We start from the raw sequence: 17,914 nt of genomic DNA, 5'->3' as shown, positions 1-17,914 counted from the left end.
GAATGATCTGTAGTGTTTATCATTGACTCGCCGTGTGTATGATCTGAAAGCATTGTTTGATTTTGAGCACAGATAAAATGGTTTTTGAAGCAAATGATTGATTTCGCCAGAAGAGTCAGAGGTTCTCTGAATGTGGTTTGACAATTTTGGTTTTAGGTTTCAGGTTTTGAGAAAGTGAGTGATGGTTTCAAGAAATGTGTTTTAGCAATTCAGAAATGTTTTTTATTACTCAGCCTCATGTTATTCCAAACACGTAAGACTTTGTTCATCATCGGAACACAAATTAAGATTTTTTCTTAGCTTTCTGTCCCTCCATTGACAGCCTAAGCAACTACCACTTTCAACCCCAAGAAAGGCATCATGCTATGTACATACATCAGTTTTTTGTTTTTTTGTTTTTTGAAGAAATATTTTATCAGCTTTGAAGGAATTGGCATATTTACATTTCGAACATTTATATATTTATGCACTTAAAAAAATTACACTCTAAAAAATGATGGGTTGTTTCAACCCAATTTTGGGTAAAATATGGACAAACCCAAACATTTGGTTAAAAATGTAATGTAAAAATTTAACCCAACGGCTGGGTTTGTCCATATTTTACCCAAAATTGGGTTGAAACAACCCAGCATTTTTTAGAGTGTAAGTCCTGAATTAAATTTAAATAAGTTGTGTAAACAGAATGTTGATATAAATAAAATAACATTTTACACACACACACACACACATATATATATATATATATATATAGAGAGAGAGAGAGAGAGAGAGAGAGAGAGAGAGAGAGAGAGAGAGAGAGAGAGAGAGAGAGAGAGAGAGAGAGAGAGAGAGAGAGAGAGAGAGAGAGAGAGAGAGAGAGAGAGAGAGAGAGAGAGCTATCAGGTAAGACAAATAGTTTGCTTTTGTAAAATGAATTAAACTGAACCTTTAGCTACAGATTTTTTTCCATCTTAGCAAGGTTTTCTGAATGAGTGGATATCCATCCAATAGGAAATCAGCTGAGTCCGGCTGTCTGTAAGTATTGCTATCAGTCCAGAATAGTAACAGCGATTGAATGGCGGCGGGTTGACCACAAACTGCCTGATATTTGGTGGTTTCTTAGGAGTAATTCCTAAATGCTTCAAGCACATGCCCAGATATGCGTCCTCGATAAAAATAGGTCTGATATGCCTCGAAACTTGTAGGATCTTCTCCGGCAAATCCATAGAAAAGATATAACACATACCCAGAGGATATGGAGGATATCTGGATTTAGGATACACATTGTGAGGAACATAAAACTTGTTGGTTGGATCTCTCAAGACACTGTTGCCAGACAATACTAGGCCGGTAATGTAGTTGTGTTGTAGTTTTTTCAGACTCACAAGCATTTTTATTAGGTTGTTCATGTTGAGGAGCACGTCGGAGTCCACTTTTGCCGCGTAGGACGCCTGTTGACACTTTCCGCTGAGCCATTCCATCATCAGCATGGTTTTAATGGTCAGATTCCTGTAGGAATCCTGGAAGTTGCTCTGCAGAAGGTCTTGGTACTGCTGGCTCTCATTCTGGAGTTGCTCCTGCAGTGTTTCGTTACCAATTCGCGAGCCCAGAAGAAACAGAACCAGCACCACTCTGTCCCGGACGAGCTTCTCGCTGCCCCACGTTATCCTGATGGCATTACGTGCCTCAAAGTTCTCAGGAGCCACGGGAACGATAACCACCACAAAGGGCTTTTGTTGTTCACATTTCTCTGGCTGGTCGAGGATAAATCTGTAATTTTGAGGGTAAGCAACATGGTAGTTCCCTATTTTCTTCGCCACCTTCCACCCGTTTCTTCTTTCGAGGGTAATAGCAGTGAAATACAGCAATAAAACATTGAATAGGATGAGGAGACTGACCAGTAGCCAACTCTTACAGAACATCTGAACGAGGCTGAAAATAAAATAAAGTTTTTGTTTAAAAATGTGTTTTATTTATAGCCTGAATTTCCATTTTGTCCCTCTAAATGGACATGGTGAAGGAAAACAATTGGAGGAAAAATTATTTGTCAATGCCTTTCTCGCAAATGTTCTGCAAAGTTTCTCAGGGGAACACAAAGGTTTTGAAAGGGAACACAAAAGTTTTGCGAGCGAACACAAAAGCATATCTTTTTTCCTCCCACCTCATCATTTTTTATCACCATGTCGCTTTAAGGGCTCCATAAATTTGAATTTAAACTTTAAAGGAATAGTTCAGACAAAGTCATACAAGTTTCGAAATACATGAGGGTGAGAATGTGACAACACAATGTAAAGATTTTTTTAAGTGGATCATTGATGCGCTTAGAAGCTTGAAGGCTCTTAAACAAAATCATATTACATTTTCCTGATGCAAATTCAGTACTTTCTCGTCTCTAAAAACCTGAGATGCAATTTACTCTAAAATGCTTAAAGCCATTACAAAATACAAAATCAAATCTGTAAAGTGTTCGCACGTACCTTATCTAGTCTTGAGAGTAACAGCGATACAGGACATGTGTCCTCAGACTCGCTGTATCCGGTTTGCTCCTCCTCTCGTTCTTTTTTCGGACCTGTTGGATCCTTTAAAACCACCTGGTGAGACTGTCAAGGGTGTAACAGTGAGTTTGCCAAGTTTTGCTTCTCAAATGTATCATGTTACATGTCTCTCAACCATTTTCCTCTGTCGAAAAGGGTTTTCCATTGTGTTTCTGATGCCAACTGGTACTGAAAAATACAAATAGGCATCCTTAGATAGCTCCTAATATTTCAGATGGTTCTAAATACAGTGTCTTTGAATGTCTGAATGTTTTGATGATCTAAGGCATTATGATAGTCTGGAAGCTGCCGCCTCACCTTACCAATGTATTTGCATGACATGCAAAATACAAGATGAAGGTTCAAAGGTGACCTTGTCAACTTTCGAGTTGTAAAGTACTGAAAGCAACAATGATCAAAGTAGGGTTGCACCGATACCACTTTTTAAGGATTGAGTACAAATACTGTTTTTTTTTTTTTTCTGGTACTCGCCGATAACAATGCCTGTTGTGCTTTTTTTTTGTGATGTGGCAATTTTCCAAGAACAACACAATGAGACTAATGAATATAGGAAAGCATCTTTATTATGAACGACTTCAACTCAAACATATGAAAAAATAAATCATTCTTATGTGCTTATCACAAATTTTCAAAACACAAATTTCACAGTGTCCAATAACCTCCAAAGTGCATAATAAATGTAATTTCTACCTGACTGTCACAAAGTTGTCATAAAGTGCCAAACAAATATCACAGAACAAATGTTTATAACAAAATAACACTGTGTAACAATGTAATCACAGCCGAAATATTACAGTGTACTGTTAAATCTTGGTGAGCAACACTATAACTGCAGGAAGACTGTTAGAAGAATTAAGAAATATAAGCTAAGGATGTTCCTCACAGCATTTGTACACTTTGTTTTGGAAGAAGGCAGTCAGTTAATTAGGATTATTTTTCAAAAGTAAGTTTTTTTTAAGGAACAAAAGCATCTCTGCATGTTTAGCAAGCTTGCTTCTGCTTTCATTCAGAATGTGAGACACAGAGCTAAATGACCTTTCACTTTCCCCGCTACTGCAAGGGGCTGAAAGATCATTTTGTGCCATTTGAGCCAGAGCCGTAAATCGCAGATTATTATCTTACAGAATAAACATCCGGAGGGGGGGTGCATATGGAAAAACACTGGGGTGTCCCGCCCGCAGGGTGGAATGTTTCAACCTCAGGCTTGGCATGGGCCTTGCCGAGGGAAAGACACATGCTCAGAGAGGCTTACAGTGGAAATACACATGTGGGGGTCGCCCAGAGGGGGAACCATGTACATGACGGCACCTAGCCAATCGCGAAAGCTGCCGGTGGCATAACTCTGGTGTTGACGTCAACAGTGCTGGAGGAAGTCAGGGCTTCTCAGGGAGAATATCGCACATATCGTTTTTTGGAGGAGGGTTAGGAGTACATGAGAGCACATATCCAGGCCGGGGTCTCAGGATCATGAGAGAATAGGCCGGCCCGAATTCCAGGCACGCTTTGTTAACGTAAAATGCCTGCAGGTCCCCTACCCTCTTAACGGAGACCAATCCAACCAGGAGTGCTGTCTAATTGACCCGGAACTTAAAGGTTGTATCAGCGATTTCAGGCCCAAAAATAAATTATCCCATTCATCTAATCTTTCCTAACAATCCACTAGCTGCCCGCCCATAAGCAGGCTCTGTAGGCATCCTAGGCTCTGAGATCTGCACACAAAAACAAATGGTTTAACCAACCACTCAAAACCAAAATAAACAGTGTTCTAACCAATCACCGACAGGGGCTTGGAGATGACGTAAAACGTAAAGTCATCACGTACAAAACCACATCCAAATAAAACTACACAGGTAGTCAATACCGTAATACAATGTATAAGGGTGCAATACTTTTAACAAGGATGTTGGATAAGTTGCAGTGAACTTATAGCTTATTACACTTATATATATTTTAATTCAACAGAAGTAATTCAGGGAAGAATTTAAGAAACCAAATATAATAAAGATACAAAATATAGTTTTGGGTTTAGGACCCAAGCTACTTAAAAAAAATGACACACTTATTTCGAATGCTGAGAATTACAGGTTTTAAAACAATTATTGTTTTGTTTTTTTGGAGAAAGCAAGAATGTTTGGTTAGATTTAGTTTATACAGTACATTATGGAGAGGATAACATGAAATTAAGAGCAAAAGTATACATTTTGAAAAGATATGTGCAACTCAAAAATCAAAGAATATTCCATAAAATAAAGGAATACATATTAGCTTATAATTAAATAACCTTCCCTGCCTTTTAATTCTAGTTATTTGTTAATTTATTTTTTTACTTATTTAATATTGAATATTTGATATTTAAATAATATTACTTGAATAACTTATTAGGAATTATGTGTCATTATAAGAGTTTGATATAAATATGTGAATGTTGAATTTTTCCCCTTTTTTTCATATGTAAAAGTGTCTAACTACTTATTGGTTATTGTTCCAATTATGTGTTTTTTTATGTGTTGGTGGGTATTATCACAATAGAAAAAAAGTAGAAGGAAAAGATTTATTGGGGGAAAATATTAGCCTATGCCTTTAAAATAACTAAATGTGTTTGAATTGAAAGACATAATAAAGTACATATTATTTATTTATATATATATATATATATATATATATATATATATATATATATATATATATATATATATATATATATATATATATATATATGCTAAAACATTTGTTGTTGGACGTTAGATGTGCCTTATTTAGAATTTTAAACCTACAAATAAGTGTATTTTTTAGATAGAAATAACTGTAAAGGGACTATTGTAATGGGGTAAATCAAGTCTGATATATCCAATTACTAAGTTCAGATTCATATTACCAGTTAAAATGTTATCTGTGCTTTTGTAATTATTTATTTAAAATTTTGTGATTTTAACTTCTGCTTTAATAAGCTTTTTTATTCTATTTTAGATTGTAATGTTCTAATGTTCTTCTAATAACCATAAAAATTTACTACAGCTGCCAAATAAAACCAGAGAGAAATGTATTCATAAATCTTTAAGGGCTCCAGACTGCGACCAAATGGTCGCATTTTGCGACCAAAATTTGAGAGTGTGCGACTGAATTTTACATCCAGTCGCACATGTGCGACCAGTAAATTTGTCCGTTTTTTTTTTTTTTTTTTTTTTTTTACACGTTAAACGTGGAAGGGGCTTATCAATGAATCCGGAATGTGTGGCAGTGCGAGAAGAATAGGGAATGGCCACTGTAAGTGGCTAATGTGTGGAGGGGGAGGGTCCTAGAGATAATCGAGCGCGCGTTTAAACGTCTGTGGGAAGGAGACGGAGACAAATATCACAACCTGCTATGTGCGTCTGAACAACGAGCAAGCGAACTATTGACTCGTTCTTCCGATCTGCGGCTAGTATGCCAGTTAAATTCACTTGCTGGCTTCTCAAATAAAACATTACAACAGCGATAATAATAAAAAAACGTGAAGAAAACGATTACTCTTTGTGCATTGTACAATGTGAGTGCCTGCTCGAACATGTCACGCCGTCATCACCCGGGAGTTGATAGCGCACGAGCGCAGGCGAGACCTTCATGAACTGCAGATGTTACCATCGGTGTTTAAACTAAACTCATTTATTTTGCCAATGCAAACATTCAAGAGCAAGACGCGAAAGAGAACTCGCGTCTAGATTTGTGCGCGCGTGTGTGTGTGTGTGCGCGCGCGCGCGCGTGTCTGTGTATGCGTAGGTTAGCCTACTCATCTCGGACAGCGCGCAAATATTATCTTTAAGGTTATCTTTCAAGTCTTGCTCTTGAATGGACAAATTCACACAAAAAGTATGTCAACATGTCCGTCTTGATGAGCTCGTATCCTAGCAGACAGAGTAGCCTATCTGTTATGCCTTAAGTGAACATGTATGAAGAAAGACACTCACAGTATCGGTGTAGTAGGCCTACTGAATCAGCTCTGAATTAAATAGCTTTTGTAACTTTAATAAGGATTCATCTTTAATTTATACAGTCAAATATGCAATGTTATTTTACATTTGATTATTTTATTCAATTTCTGTACCTGAAAACTAATGTTAGACCTACCTGAAAAGCATAGTTTATTTTATTAGTAGGCTATCTTTGCTCTATTGTATTTATTTGTGCTTTTGCTTGTGGTTAGATTACTTCTGAATTTTTTTGACAGTAGGCCTAGTCTTTTTTCCCCCTGAACATAACACATACCGAATCATACCGAAACCGTGAACCTAAAACCGTGATACAAACTGAACTGTGAGCTATTTGAAATGTTGCAGCCCTAGTAGCCTACAGTGTCACAGTCGGATGATGATTCAGAGTGAGAGGTTTTAGTGGTGAAAAAGGCCGAACCCACCATTTTCGGGCTGCGAGAACTCAGCTGGTTGAGGTAGTACTGTAAGGAGACGAATTCCATGAACTGCGAATGTTGCAGTCGCTACCCCAACTGCGGGGAACACGAAGTTTGCCGACATTGCAGGCACTTCACAGTTTAAACACAATACTCTATTTAATAACAATCTTATCCTCAAGCATAGAGTATGCGGTGTTAATAAATCAACTGCCGGTTGCTTTTAGAAGACAAGAGGCTGTAACGTTAAATCAGAGCGCAAAGGCATTGTAATTTCTGCATCTATTATCAAAGTATTTATTAGTAATACACTGGAAATGACTAGAAATGTGAATATTTGGTTAGTATGTTGATTTACAGTGTGTGCTCCTAAATTTCCTGGTTGTGCTCCTAAAATTTTCAGTTAGGGGCCACTGTGCTCCTAGGGAAAAAAGTTAGTCTGGAGCCCTATCTAATTAAATCTTGGGCACAAAACATTCAACCAGTAAGAAAAGAAAACCTGTAGGATATATATATAACAACAACGTTAACATAAACATTTCGTATACAATTTAACACATTTGTAGGCCTATAGTGTCTCATTTATCATTGTAGCCTTATTTAAGTTGATTTTCTTGTATATTTATTTTTGGACTGATAGTGGTTAATAAAGTCCAATAATTGTATGAAAGAGTATCAGTCATTGTGTTCTTATTTGTCATTGTTAGAGGATCTGTGCAACAACTGAGGCTTAGCCTGACAGTTAGCCTGCCCTGGACCAGGCTTGTTTCCCAGCATAAGTTGCCAGAGTAACTGAGTTTGAACTATTTTAAGTTTGCTTTATGAAACAGAATCAACCGACAATAAGTCTGACTAACCAAAATAAGCCTGGCTTGTATTCTAATCTTATTTTATGGAACAACCCTCAGGAGGCGTTGGGATATCTTTCAAGCAGAAGTTATTCTTTATTGAGGACTTCGCTTGTGCGTTGCTGTTGTCATCCAATAACGGTCTGAACTGTAACAGTAGGCTATACATTTGCAAGTTATATACATTTAGAGGCAGGGATTTACATTGTGATGAGAAATGCAGTATTACAGGTTTTGGAACCTCCCCTAGATCCAATCATCATAACTATTCAAACGCTGAGACGCGAGAACAGGACTGGCAGGATTCAGGAAACCGGAGCTCCAAGAGCCAGTTTTCAGTAATCTAACAAATACAGAAAACAGGACTGACCTCTTGCTGGAAGTTTCGCAGCTGATCTAAACATTTAGTCTCTTCCCTTTTTGGGCCTGATTTCTCACACCAGGGTCCTGTTTCAATAAGGAGGTTCAACCAACTCCTAAAACTTGAACTCTGAATTGACTTACCCTGAGATGGGAAACTCTGAGTTTTCGGTTACAGATCAGCTGAAAGGAGATAGTTCAATCAACTCTAAGTTGACTGACTCTGAGTTGAGCGCGTGCACCACAACTATAAAAAGCCATTATCAATGGAGCGCAGATACTACGAGTCACCATGGCAACAGCGCCAGACAAAAAGAGTAATTACTGTTATACAGTGTTGGGTGTAATTAATTACCAAGTAATCTAAATATTGTAATTTAATTAAAGGGATTATTTTTTATTCTTCTTTTAAAATAAAATCTGATGTATTATAATTACATTAAATAGGCTACATAGACCATAGAACAATTCTGTACAAAACAATAGTGGAATTAACATACATTTTTAAAAGGTTTATTTTTAATGTAACCTTCTCCCTCTACACACTTTGGTATTTATGAATAATTCATGCAATTGTATATTGTTAATTTGAAAGCATTTAAAGTGCAGTTTCTTGTCTCCGCTTGTATTGTTCAAGCGGTTGAGGTTGCAATGGGATTTAGTCATTAGTAATAAGACCAATACTTTCTAAAGATAGTAATTATTACATTAATCTAATTACAGGTGAAACTGGAAGAACAGTATATGTTATCCAACCTAATTTTAATTTTCATGTAGGCTAGGTGCAATCCTGCAGGCATTAAAAGAATGTGGCAGCAGCTGAAAATGAAATATAAAAACATAATTCAATCAGATAAGGCTTGAGCATATCATGGGTGTAGGCAACCTGACTTTACAAATATTTGACATATTAAATAACTAAATAGCATCCAGTGTCTAGTGCAGCAGTTTTGGCTGAGGGAATTCCTTCATCAGAGCCAGTATCTCCTGAAGATCCAATGGCCTTCATAAAATGTAAGAGGTCTATATATGTGTTATTTTTTATATAGGGTATTTTTGATATTTCCATTTATTTTACTTTGGGTTGGGTTTTTCATTGGTCCCAACAGATTCTGATGGTAATATCTGTCTTTTGGAGCCTCCTGTCCCAACAGAACCCCAGGCAGTTGTAAGTAGCACTACTCAATACACCAGAAATGATGACAAATAGCAGGCCTATTATAAAGTGTACTCGACCAAATGCTCATCTTCACCGGATGATGGGGATGAAGAAACAGTTTCTGCTGCCACAGAGAGGCCTACAGAGGTAAAGTTAATAATAGTATGTGTCTACACATCAGACAATCTACACATTCACATTTTTATGTGGAGTAGCCTGTGGAATCTAAGTTTATTTCTAAGTTTAAACAGACATTCGTATCTCCCCCCTATCATGGTAACTGACTCTGAGTATAAGTGACCTCTCTTTCAGAAACGGGCTTGACTTACTTTGCTATCTCAGGTTTGATATACCTCCCATTCTGAAACGGAAAACCCAGAGTTTCCCTTATTTCAAGGTTAACATACTCAGTTTTCACTTAACCTCCTTTCTGAAACAGGCCCAGTTCAAGAAGAAATTCAACACGGGACCATGCTCTTCCTCTCCATCATGTAAAAGGCTCACTATGGCAGTATCATCTGCATACTTGATAATGAATCTATTTTTAAAAGCACTAGCACAAGAGTTAGTGTATAAAATAAATAATAATGGAGATACGACACATCCCTGAGGTGATCCAACCGAAGTAATAATTTTATCCGAGATAGACCCTCCTAACTTAACCTGCTGGCTTCTACAACTAAGAAAATCAATCACCCATGTAAGCATCCTATTATCTAATGAGAATTATTTTGCCAGTGTGTCTCCTAATGTTTTTGGAGAGATACAGTTCAAAGCTGATGAGAAATCCACAATTTTAGCATGAGTTTTTGGTTTTTCTAAATGTGAATACAACAGATGTAGTTACAATCGCATCCTCTACTCCCCTAGAGGCTTGATATGCAAATTGCAGGGGATCTATAAGATGCTCTGTTTTAGATACAATGTGCTTTTTTACTAAACGCTCAAAAGATTTCATCACTAGAGATGTGAGTGCTATTGGTCGAAAATCGTTTAATCCTAAGGGTTTAAACATGTGGATCTAGCGCCTTCTACTGGCTGTAGTTTTTAGCCTCTGGCCAAAAAATCCTCAGATGACGCAAAATGACGATTTTTGCGTCATCTAAGGATTTTTTACAGAAAAAAAATACATACATCTCTCGTCCCAGGGGGATATGAGGGAGGGAAGCCCGGTAATTTGAAAATACTACAGGTTTTCTACTGATACAAAGCTTAATGCTAAATCCTGAAGTATCCCTTTACATTTTTTGAGGTATCTGTGAATTTCTCCACTAAAATTTAGTGTTTGTATCTGTCTTCTAATAAATCTAAATTTACAATTGGAATGACAGCCTCTGTTAAGTTGTATTAACATTACTTTAAACACAATTTTGTACCTGAATGCCATGACAAAGTTGAGCATTATTTGATATATGTCTGCAAAATATAAAAGATTCTAGAATGTAACTTTTTTTTCCAATTATTACTCTTTCAAGAGATGCACGAACCATACTGTCTATGGCACGAACGCACGCACGCACGCACGCACGCGCACACACACACACACACACACACTTTATAAATATTATATATAATATTTATTATATATAATCTAGAAATAAATAATCTAAAAGACAAAATAAATTAAGACAATCTAAAAAGAAAAAGTTAAAATATACATTTATAAATAACAATTTACTTAATGACCTGTACATACAAGTAGTCTTTAAAAAAAAAAAATTGTTAACTGACTGTGCCTGCCACAAAAACCAATGTTACAAAAAATATCCTCAAAAAAATTATGCATTTTTTTTTCTTCAAAAAATTGCGCATCATCACATTCTTGCATCTTATGTAAATCAAATTCAGGCAACCACTAAACACTCGAATTTGGTCCCTTTTATGTGGAACTCTTTACGTCCTTCCAGATGTCTATTAGCTGCTGTGGGGATCCCAGGATTGTTGTAATGACCCTTAGAAAACCCTCTCGATTATATTGTCCCATGTAGACTCTAAACTGTGAAGGGACTGGGGGGGATGAGGGGGCAATGCCCAAATGTTTCAGACAAGCGCCCACATATGCGTCTTCTATGTTGAAGGCCTTTACTTCCTTGGAAGCCTCAACAATTTTTTCTGGCAGGTCATTGGAGAAAACATATGCCATTCCCAGCAGGTAAGTGGGGTATTTCGGTTCGGGGTACAGCTCCTCCGACACGTACCATTTTGAGTTTTTGTTTCTGATAACGGATCGGTCCCGCATCACCACTCCAGTGATGTAGTTCTGTCTGGGTGTGTTGGGTGCCAGTAGGAGCGTCATCAAGTTGTCCATGTTTAAGTACATGTCAGAATCGACCTTCATACTGAAATTGGCTTGAGGGCAACGAGTGGCCAACCAGTCCATGATCACCATCGTCTTTATGGTCAGGTTGAAGTACGAGTCCACAAAGTTGCTCTGCACTAAGTCTCTGTGTTGTCGGCTCTCTTCCTCCAGCTGCTGTTGAGCTTTTTCAGAGTCGGATCCTCCAGTCAAACCCACCAAGAACAGAGTCATCACTGCTTTTCCCTGGACTGTGCTCTCATTCCCCCACGTGCTCCTGATGGCGTTACGAGCTTCTAACTGATGGGGCGCCACAGGGACCATCAAGACCAGGAACGGATTCTGCTGACATTTATCAGGTTCATCCAGAATGTAATGATAGTTGCTTGGATGAGCTACATGATAATGCACTGAAATGTCTGTGGTTTGTGTAGAAATGTGTGTAGTTCTTTCTTGGACTTGTTGATCAGCTTTGGGTGCATGTGCCAAAAATATTGTTTGATTATCACGGCCAGAAGGGAACTTAATAACCATGTAATAGGAGCGTATCTGATTTACCACATTTTTATACAAGGTGCCAGGAGGTACAGTGGTCTTGAGAGAGAAATCAGAGAAGTAAATGATAGCAGACAATAAGAATGTCAATGTGAGCAGCAGAATGAATCCTTTTTTAATGTGGCACCTGCGTGGAGCTCTATCCTGAGCCGAAATGCATCTAAGAGAGACAAAACAACAGTAAAGGTATTAAATGAAGACCATTCCATTGATATAATTTAGGCTTATAATTTTATTAGAAGCATATTGGCACAACAAGCGTGAGGAAATTTGAATGAATGAACAGACAATTAAAGAGTCAGTATCAAACTTGAACACATTCAGTACCTGTCGAACGTTTGGAAACATGACCATTTTTGATCAATTTGTGAAATAAGATCTCTTATGCTTGCAGAAACTGCATTTATTTCATAAAAATACAGTAAAAACAGTAATATAGCAAAATATAATTAGAAAATTAAAATAACTAGCCTATTTAAAGAACTTCTTTATTCCTCTGATTGCCAAGGCAAATTTTCAGCATCATTACTCCAGTCTTCAGTGTCACATGATCCTTCAGAAATCATTATAATATGCTGATTTGCTACTCAAGAAACATTTCTGAAGACTGTACATAATGAAACATTATAATTTATGAAACATTATGTGTAGTACTGTAGTAATTATGCGGAAAATTCTCACTGGAATAAATTACACGTATCACTTAGCACTTAGCATTACACTTAGCATAAGAGACTTCTTTCAAAAACACAAAAAAAAAATGTTCCCATCCCAACATTTGACAGCTACTGTATTTATAGCCTACAACGTATTAAAAAACACACCCAAATGAACCGAGTCAAGAACATAACAGGAATTCGAATTGGTGAATCGTTTTTAAACTGTTATTTACATAAATCGTCCGAACGAACAGAATCACAATTAGTCTTTTCAACGCAACAAATAAAACAGAGGACCGTTTACGTCAGGATGAAGCAACTTGAATAAAAATGACGATGTAATCTGCGTTCTCTTTCGTAGTCACTACGAGTTACGTCTTGACGACGAATGGGGTTTCGCTTAGTAAGCCTCTCATCCTGGCGAAATAAACCGAGCCAATGGCAAATAAATGCCATGGGTCTGCGGAATTTGCATGCCGTAACTCCGCTCGACCTCATGGGTATATAAGGTACACTGGCAACAAGCAGATATGTTTTTGCTTCGGAGCCACTTCACTCCACAAGCCATCCTGGGATCGACGATTCATCTCTACTCTCTTCGAGATGAGCTTCTCTCCAGGTGTTGGTGTGACGGCGAGTTCCAGCGAGTGCACATTCCCTGCTGATCTGAGCAGTGATCTGCCAGTGTGTGTGTGTTCTCTCCCTGGTCGCTTCAACTCTCTGCAGAGACCTTTCCTTTCACAAAAGAGCTTGCACGTGGCACATTTTTTAAGATGTCTCGCCCGTGCACTTCTGGTTGCGGTCGTCAGGTTTCAGAGTTTGATGGGCACAATCGCTGTCTTGTGTGTATGGGCGTAGATCGCGCTGAGGCAGCGTTTATGGATGACCCATGTTCTCACTGCGGGAACATGACCATCGCAACAATTCGGTCGAGACTCAATGACCTCGAAAGAGGGAGAGTCCCCTCATCCACACCCCAATCTACTATGTCGATTGCTCCCTCACAAGGCGGGCAGGAGTCCTCTGGAGATGATGATTCGGCTGTGCTGCCACCTTCGGGTGTGCCAGCATTGCCCGAGTCAGATCCCGATCCCGAGCCCAGTACCTTTCTTCCCGGATGTGCATGAGGAGGTCACGAGGTCCTGGAAGGCACCCTTGTCTTCCCGTGATCGTTCGGCGACCTTCTCCGTCTTTCCTCCCCCCTTGCAGGCCGCTGTTAAAGGGTACACTGGGGTTCCTCAGGTGGAATGTTCTGTTGCGATGCAGCTGTGTCCACAGAACGCTTCCTCCCGTGGCGACCCTAAGCACCCCTCTAAAGCCTGTAGGTTTTCGTCTACCCTCGTCTACCTAATCCTATAGAGCCGCGGGGCAAGCAGCCGCCTCTTTGCATGCCATGGCCACTCTGCAGGTCTACCAGGCCCAGATGCTCAGGGACATGCATCCTGAACTATCTCGACGACTGGCTGATCCTAGCTCACACTCGAGACCAGGTCTGCGAATACAGGGACCTAGTGCTCCGGCACCTAGCTCGGTGCACTGGGAGAAGAGCAAACTTTGCTCCGTGCAGAGGATCTCTCTTCTCAGTATGGAAATCGACTCGGTCGCCATGTGCTCGCAGCTTACGAGCAAGCGTGCGCCATCACTGCTGATTTGGCTGAGACAGTTCGAGGGCAAGAGTGCAGTTCCATTGAAACTATTTCAGAGGCTTCTGGGGCATATGGCATCCGCAGCTGCAGCAACGCCGCTCTGATTGCTTCATATGAGACCGCTTCAGCTCTGGCTTTGCGATCGAGTCCCGAGGTGGGCATGGCAACAAGGCACGCTCCAAGTACCAGTTACTCCGACCTGCCATCAGACCTTCACCCCGTGGACGAACAAATGGCTCTACCACGGGCTGGGGCGCCATGTGCAATGGACATGCTGCCACGGGCTCCTGGACAGGACCCCAGCGCCTTTGGCATGTCAATTGCCTCAAGTTGCTGGCAGTACGTCTTTCTCTGCACCGCTTCCATGCGTTGCTCAAGAACCAGCACGTACTAGTCTGATCAGACAATACCGCGACAGTAGTGTACATCAACCAACAAGATGGTCTACGCTCCTGCCGTATGTCGCAACTCGCCCCTCCTATGGAGTCATAAGCATCTGAGGTCGCTTTGAGCCATTTATATCCCGGGAGACCTGAACTGTGCAGCCGACGAGCTCTCACGGCTTTAGCCTCTTCCTGGAGAATGGAGACTCCGTCACCAGTGGGTTCAGCTGATCTGGGATCAGTTCGGGGACGCGCAGGTAGACCTGTTTGCCACCCACGATTCTTCCCATTGTGACCTGATTTACTCCCTGTCCGAGGGCACGCTCCGCACGGACGCACTGGCGCACAGCTGGCCGCGGGGCCTCCGCAAGTATGCGTTTCCCCCAGTGAGCCTTCTTGCACAGACCCTGTGCAAGATCAGGGAGGACAAGGAGCAGATCATATTGGTTGCGCCGAATTTGTACTACTTGCGACAGCACCAATTCCTCTAAGGAAGGACATCCTTTCTCAGAGACCGGGCACCCTATGGCACCCTCGTCCCGATCTTTGAAACCTCCACGTGTGGCTCCTGGACGGGACGAGGCAGGTTTGAGTACCCTACCATCACTTCCGCTAGAGCATCGTCCACGAGACATGTCTATGCATGCCCGATCAGTGTCGTGCTTTCCTTTCTGCAAGAAAGGTTGAAGCGAAGGCTGTCTCCCCCCACCCTGAAAGTGTATGTTGCCGCTATCGCCGCACATCACGACGCAGTCGAAGGTAAGTCCGTGGGAAAGCACGACCTGGTCATCAGGTTCCTGAGAGGAGCGAGGAGACTGAATCCTCCTCGCCCTCCTCTCGTTCCCTCTAGGCAAGGCAAGGCAAGTTTATTTATATAGCACATTTCATACACAGTGGTAATTCAAAGTGCTTTACATAGAAGAAATTTAAATAATTACATAGCAGTAAGGGACCTTTTGTTTGTTTAGGTGCGCTGGTGCGGACACATTTACCGTTGTTCGATGTTCACGGAATTTTCACGTTCGGAATCTAGTCATTTTAAAGGGAATCATGCAATTGGGAATTTCTCGTGAGGGAAACATAATTTGTAGAGTTGACAAGCAAGTTGGGCAACTTGGGTTTTAAAGTGACTTCTGTGTTAGCTGTTCTTCTTACATCATATTCACAATAAACAATCCACCTTTTTGCCTTGCAATTTTAATTACATTTTGGTAATGTTATCTCTGTCATGTAGTGTCGACACTCTTAAAAAGGGTTCTTTGATGGCATAAATGGTTTCGTGAAGAACATTTAACATTTATGAATCCTTTCCATTGCACAAATGGTTCTTTAGAGTAAAAAAGGTTCTTTATATAATTGTGTTCTTCACACTTAAGGTGAAAAATGGTTATTTTAAAAACTGTTCACTGAAATGTTCTTCGAGGAACAAACAATGGTTCTACTATGTAACCTATTGGAACCTTTATTTTTAATGTTTAGTCAGTCACTTTCCAACACTGTTACCATAGCCCATCCATTGTGATTTAGCGTAATTACATTTACACGTTTACCCAATTTTGTCCAAGTAACTTCAATTTAAGGTAGGCTAAACATTAAATCAATGGTAGCATCATCTCCAGGAGCTACAAGAACTTTTATTAACTGGAATTATTCCATTTTAATGTAGTCTTTTACATTGTGCATCAAGATTCAAATGTTTCTAAATTTCTAAATTAATTTTCTAAACGAAGTAGATAGCACAGATACGTCTGTAAGATGTCTGCTAAAGATCTGTTAATCTGGAAAGCTCTGTAAATAAATAAGAAAAAGCAATTTTACATACATTGTTAAACATCTTAAAGACATCTTCTTAATGTCTATATGACATCAAACAGGAAACGTCCTGGAGACATATTGCAGATGAGCAAACACTCTAAAAAACTGCAGACATCAAATAGACATCTCCGAGATGTACTTGTGTTTTTTACGGATCCTGAAAAGTTGTCCCTGAATGAGTGTAGTTAGAAGTTTTCTTCAATCCAGCATATTTGCCATATCCATGCAAAATTACCAAACCAGTGCATTCTTAAAATACCATGTGACCATAAACGGTGCCCACAATATTAATTTATAGACACAAGCTCATGCTTTAAACAAAAGACAAATTCAAGAGCTCACCTCTTCCAGCCATATCCTTTGAAGAGTTTCACCTCCATGTCTTGGTGTGTGTGCTTCTGGATTCAAGGAAATAAATGGCCCATTTAGCTGAAAACCTGAGAGTTAAAGCTGCCTACGAATTACAGGTGGCTCCACCCCCCCACACATCATACAGGTGTTCACTGAGGAAGAGGGTTGGGCTAGTGGGCCAGTGTTTTATGGTTAGTAGACCACACATTTACCATACGCACTTCCTTTTCAGTTGTAATACAAATAAAACAAAATATGCTTCCGCTGATTATATGTATAAACCTCACTTTAAACTAACCAAACATTTACCCTTTAGACAATAAATGTAAAAGCCTTTAATCACTATAGATAAAACAACACTGTACTTTGATCATTGCACTCTTTATTAGACTTATGCGTCATAGTCCTCGATTTAAAATATCTCATTCCGGTCACATTGACAGACGTCCTGTGGTATAAGACTTCATGAGACATTAGCCTCAACGTCAAGAAAACATTTACGATAGAAGTCCTAAATCTGGTAAAATACACTCACAATATACATCCAAATGTATTTAATACATTGTATTTCGTCAATAACGACCTTACAATAGAAGGCACTTGGTACTGGTAAAAATATGTTCAATAAAATATCCTGTGCAAATACATTTCATTACAATACTCGCGCTGGCCGTGACAGGCCATAGTCTTAGCATTTATCCATTGTGCATGGCAGATATCAAATCAGAGCGATACATCATCATTACATATGGGATTCCTGGTGCAAAACCAGTGAGAAAGGTCAGCCATGCATAAAGGTTTAGCAATCTGCTAGCCACAGAACTTAATAATGGATAAAAAATTGTGGAGTCCAAGTGGACTCATGTCATCACATGACACAGTTTTGACACAGTCAATGTCTCGTCTTCGAAAACGTACAAAACG

The 17,914-nt window shown here is 39.6% G+C and overlaps 2 protein-coding genes across 2 annotated transcripts; both read right to left on the bottom strand.

The window, feature by feature from the left end:
• Positions 1-889: 889 nt before the first annotated feature.
• LOC306988532 (beta-1,3-galactosyltransferase 2-like) lies at positions 890-2,652 on the bottom strand. Its single transcript, XM_079593588.1, has 2 exons — positions 2,457-2,652; positions 890-1,911 (listed from the first exon to the last, which is right to left on the bottom strand). Exon 2 carries the CDS (start codon positions 1,899-1,901, stop codon positions 951-953), a length of 951 nt encoding a protein of 316 aa, XP_079449714.1. The 5' UTR covers positions 1,902-1,911; positions 2,457-2,652; the 3' UTR covers positions 890-950.
• An 8,347-nt stretch (positions 2,653-10,999) lies between these two features.
• On the bottom strand, positions 11,000-17,034 carry b3galt10.1 (beta-1,3-galactosyltransferase 10, tandem duplicate 1). Its single transcript, XM_079593587.1, has 2 exons — positions 16,982-17,034; positions 11,000-12,296 (listed from the first exon to the last, which is right to left on the bottom strand). The coding sequence occupies exons 1-2, from the start codon at positions 17,017-17,019 to the stop codon at positions 11,165-11,167; spliced, it is 1,170 nt and encodes a 389-aa protein (XP_079449713.1). The 5' UTR covers positions 17,020-17,034; the 3' UTR covers positions 11,000-11,164.
• Positions 17,035-17,914: the final 880 nt, after the last annotated feature.

Source organism: Phoxinus phoxinus (assembly GCF_949152265.1).
Source record: "Phoxinus phoxinus genome assembly, chromosome: 20".
In the NCBI taxonomy this organism is placed as follows: Eukaryota; Metazoa; Chordata; class Actinopteri; order Cypriniformes; family Leuciscidae; genus Phoxinus; species Phoxinus phoxinus.
The sequence above is the reverse complement of the archived record's forward strand: the minus strand, read 5'-3'. Positions and strand labels throughout refer to the sequence as shown.

Excerpts from the sequence above, each read along its gene's own strand:
- LOC306988532 (XM_079593588.1), bottom strand. The coding sequence starts at position 1,901 with ATGTTCTGTAAGAGTTGGCTACTGGTCAGTCTCCTCATCCTATTCAAT.
- b3galt10.1 (XM_079593587.1), bottom strand. The coding sequence starts at position 17,019 with ATGGAGGTGAAACTCTTCAAAGGATATGGCTGGAAGAG. Across the intron at positions 12,297-16,981 it reads AAAGGATATGGCTGGAAGAG|ATGCATTTCGGCTCAGGATA; the intron begins GTGAGCTCTTGA and ends TGTCTCTCTTAG.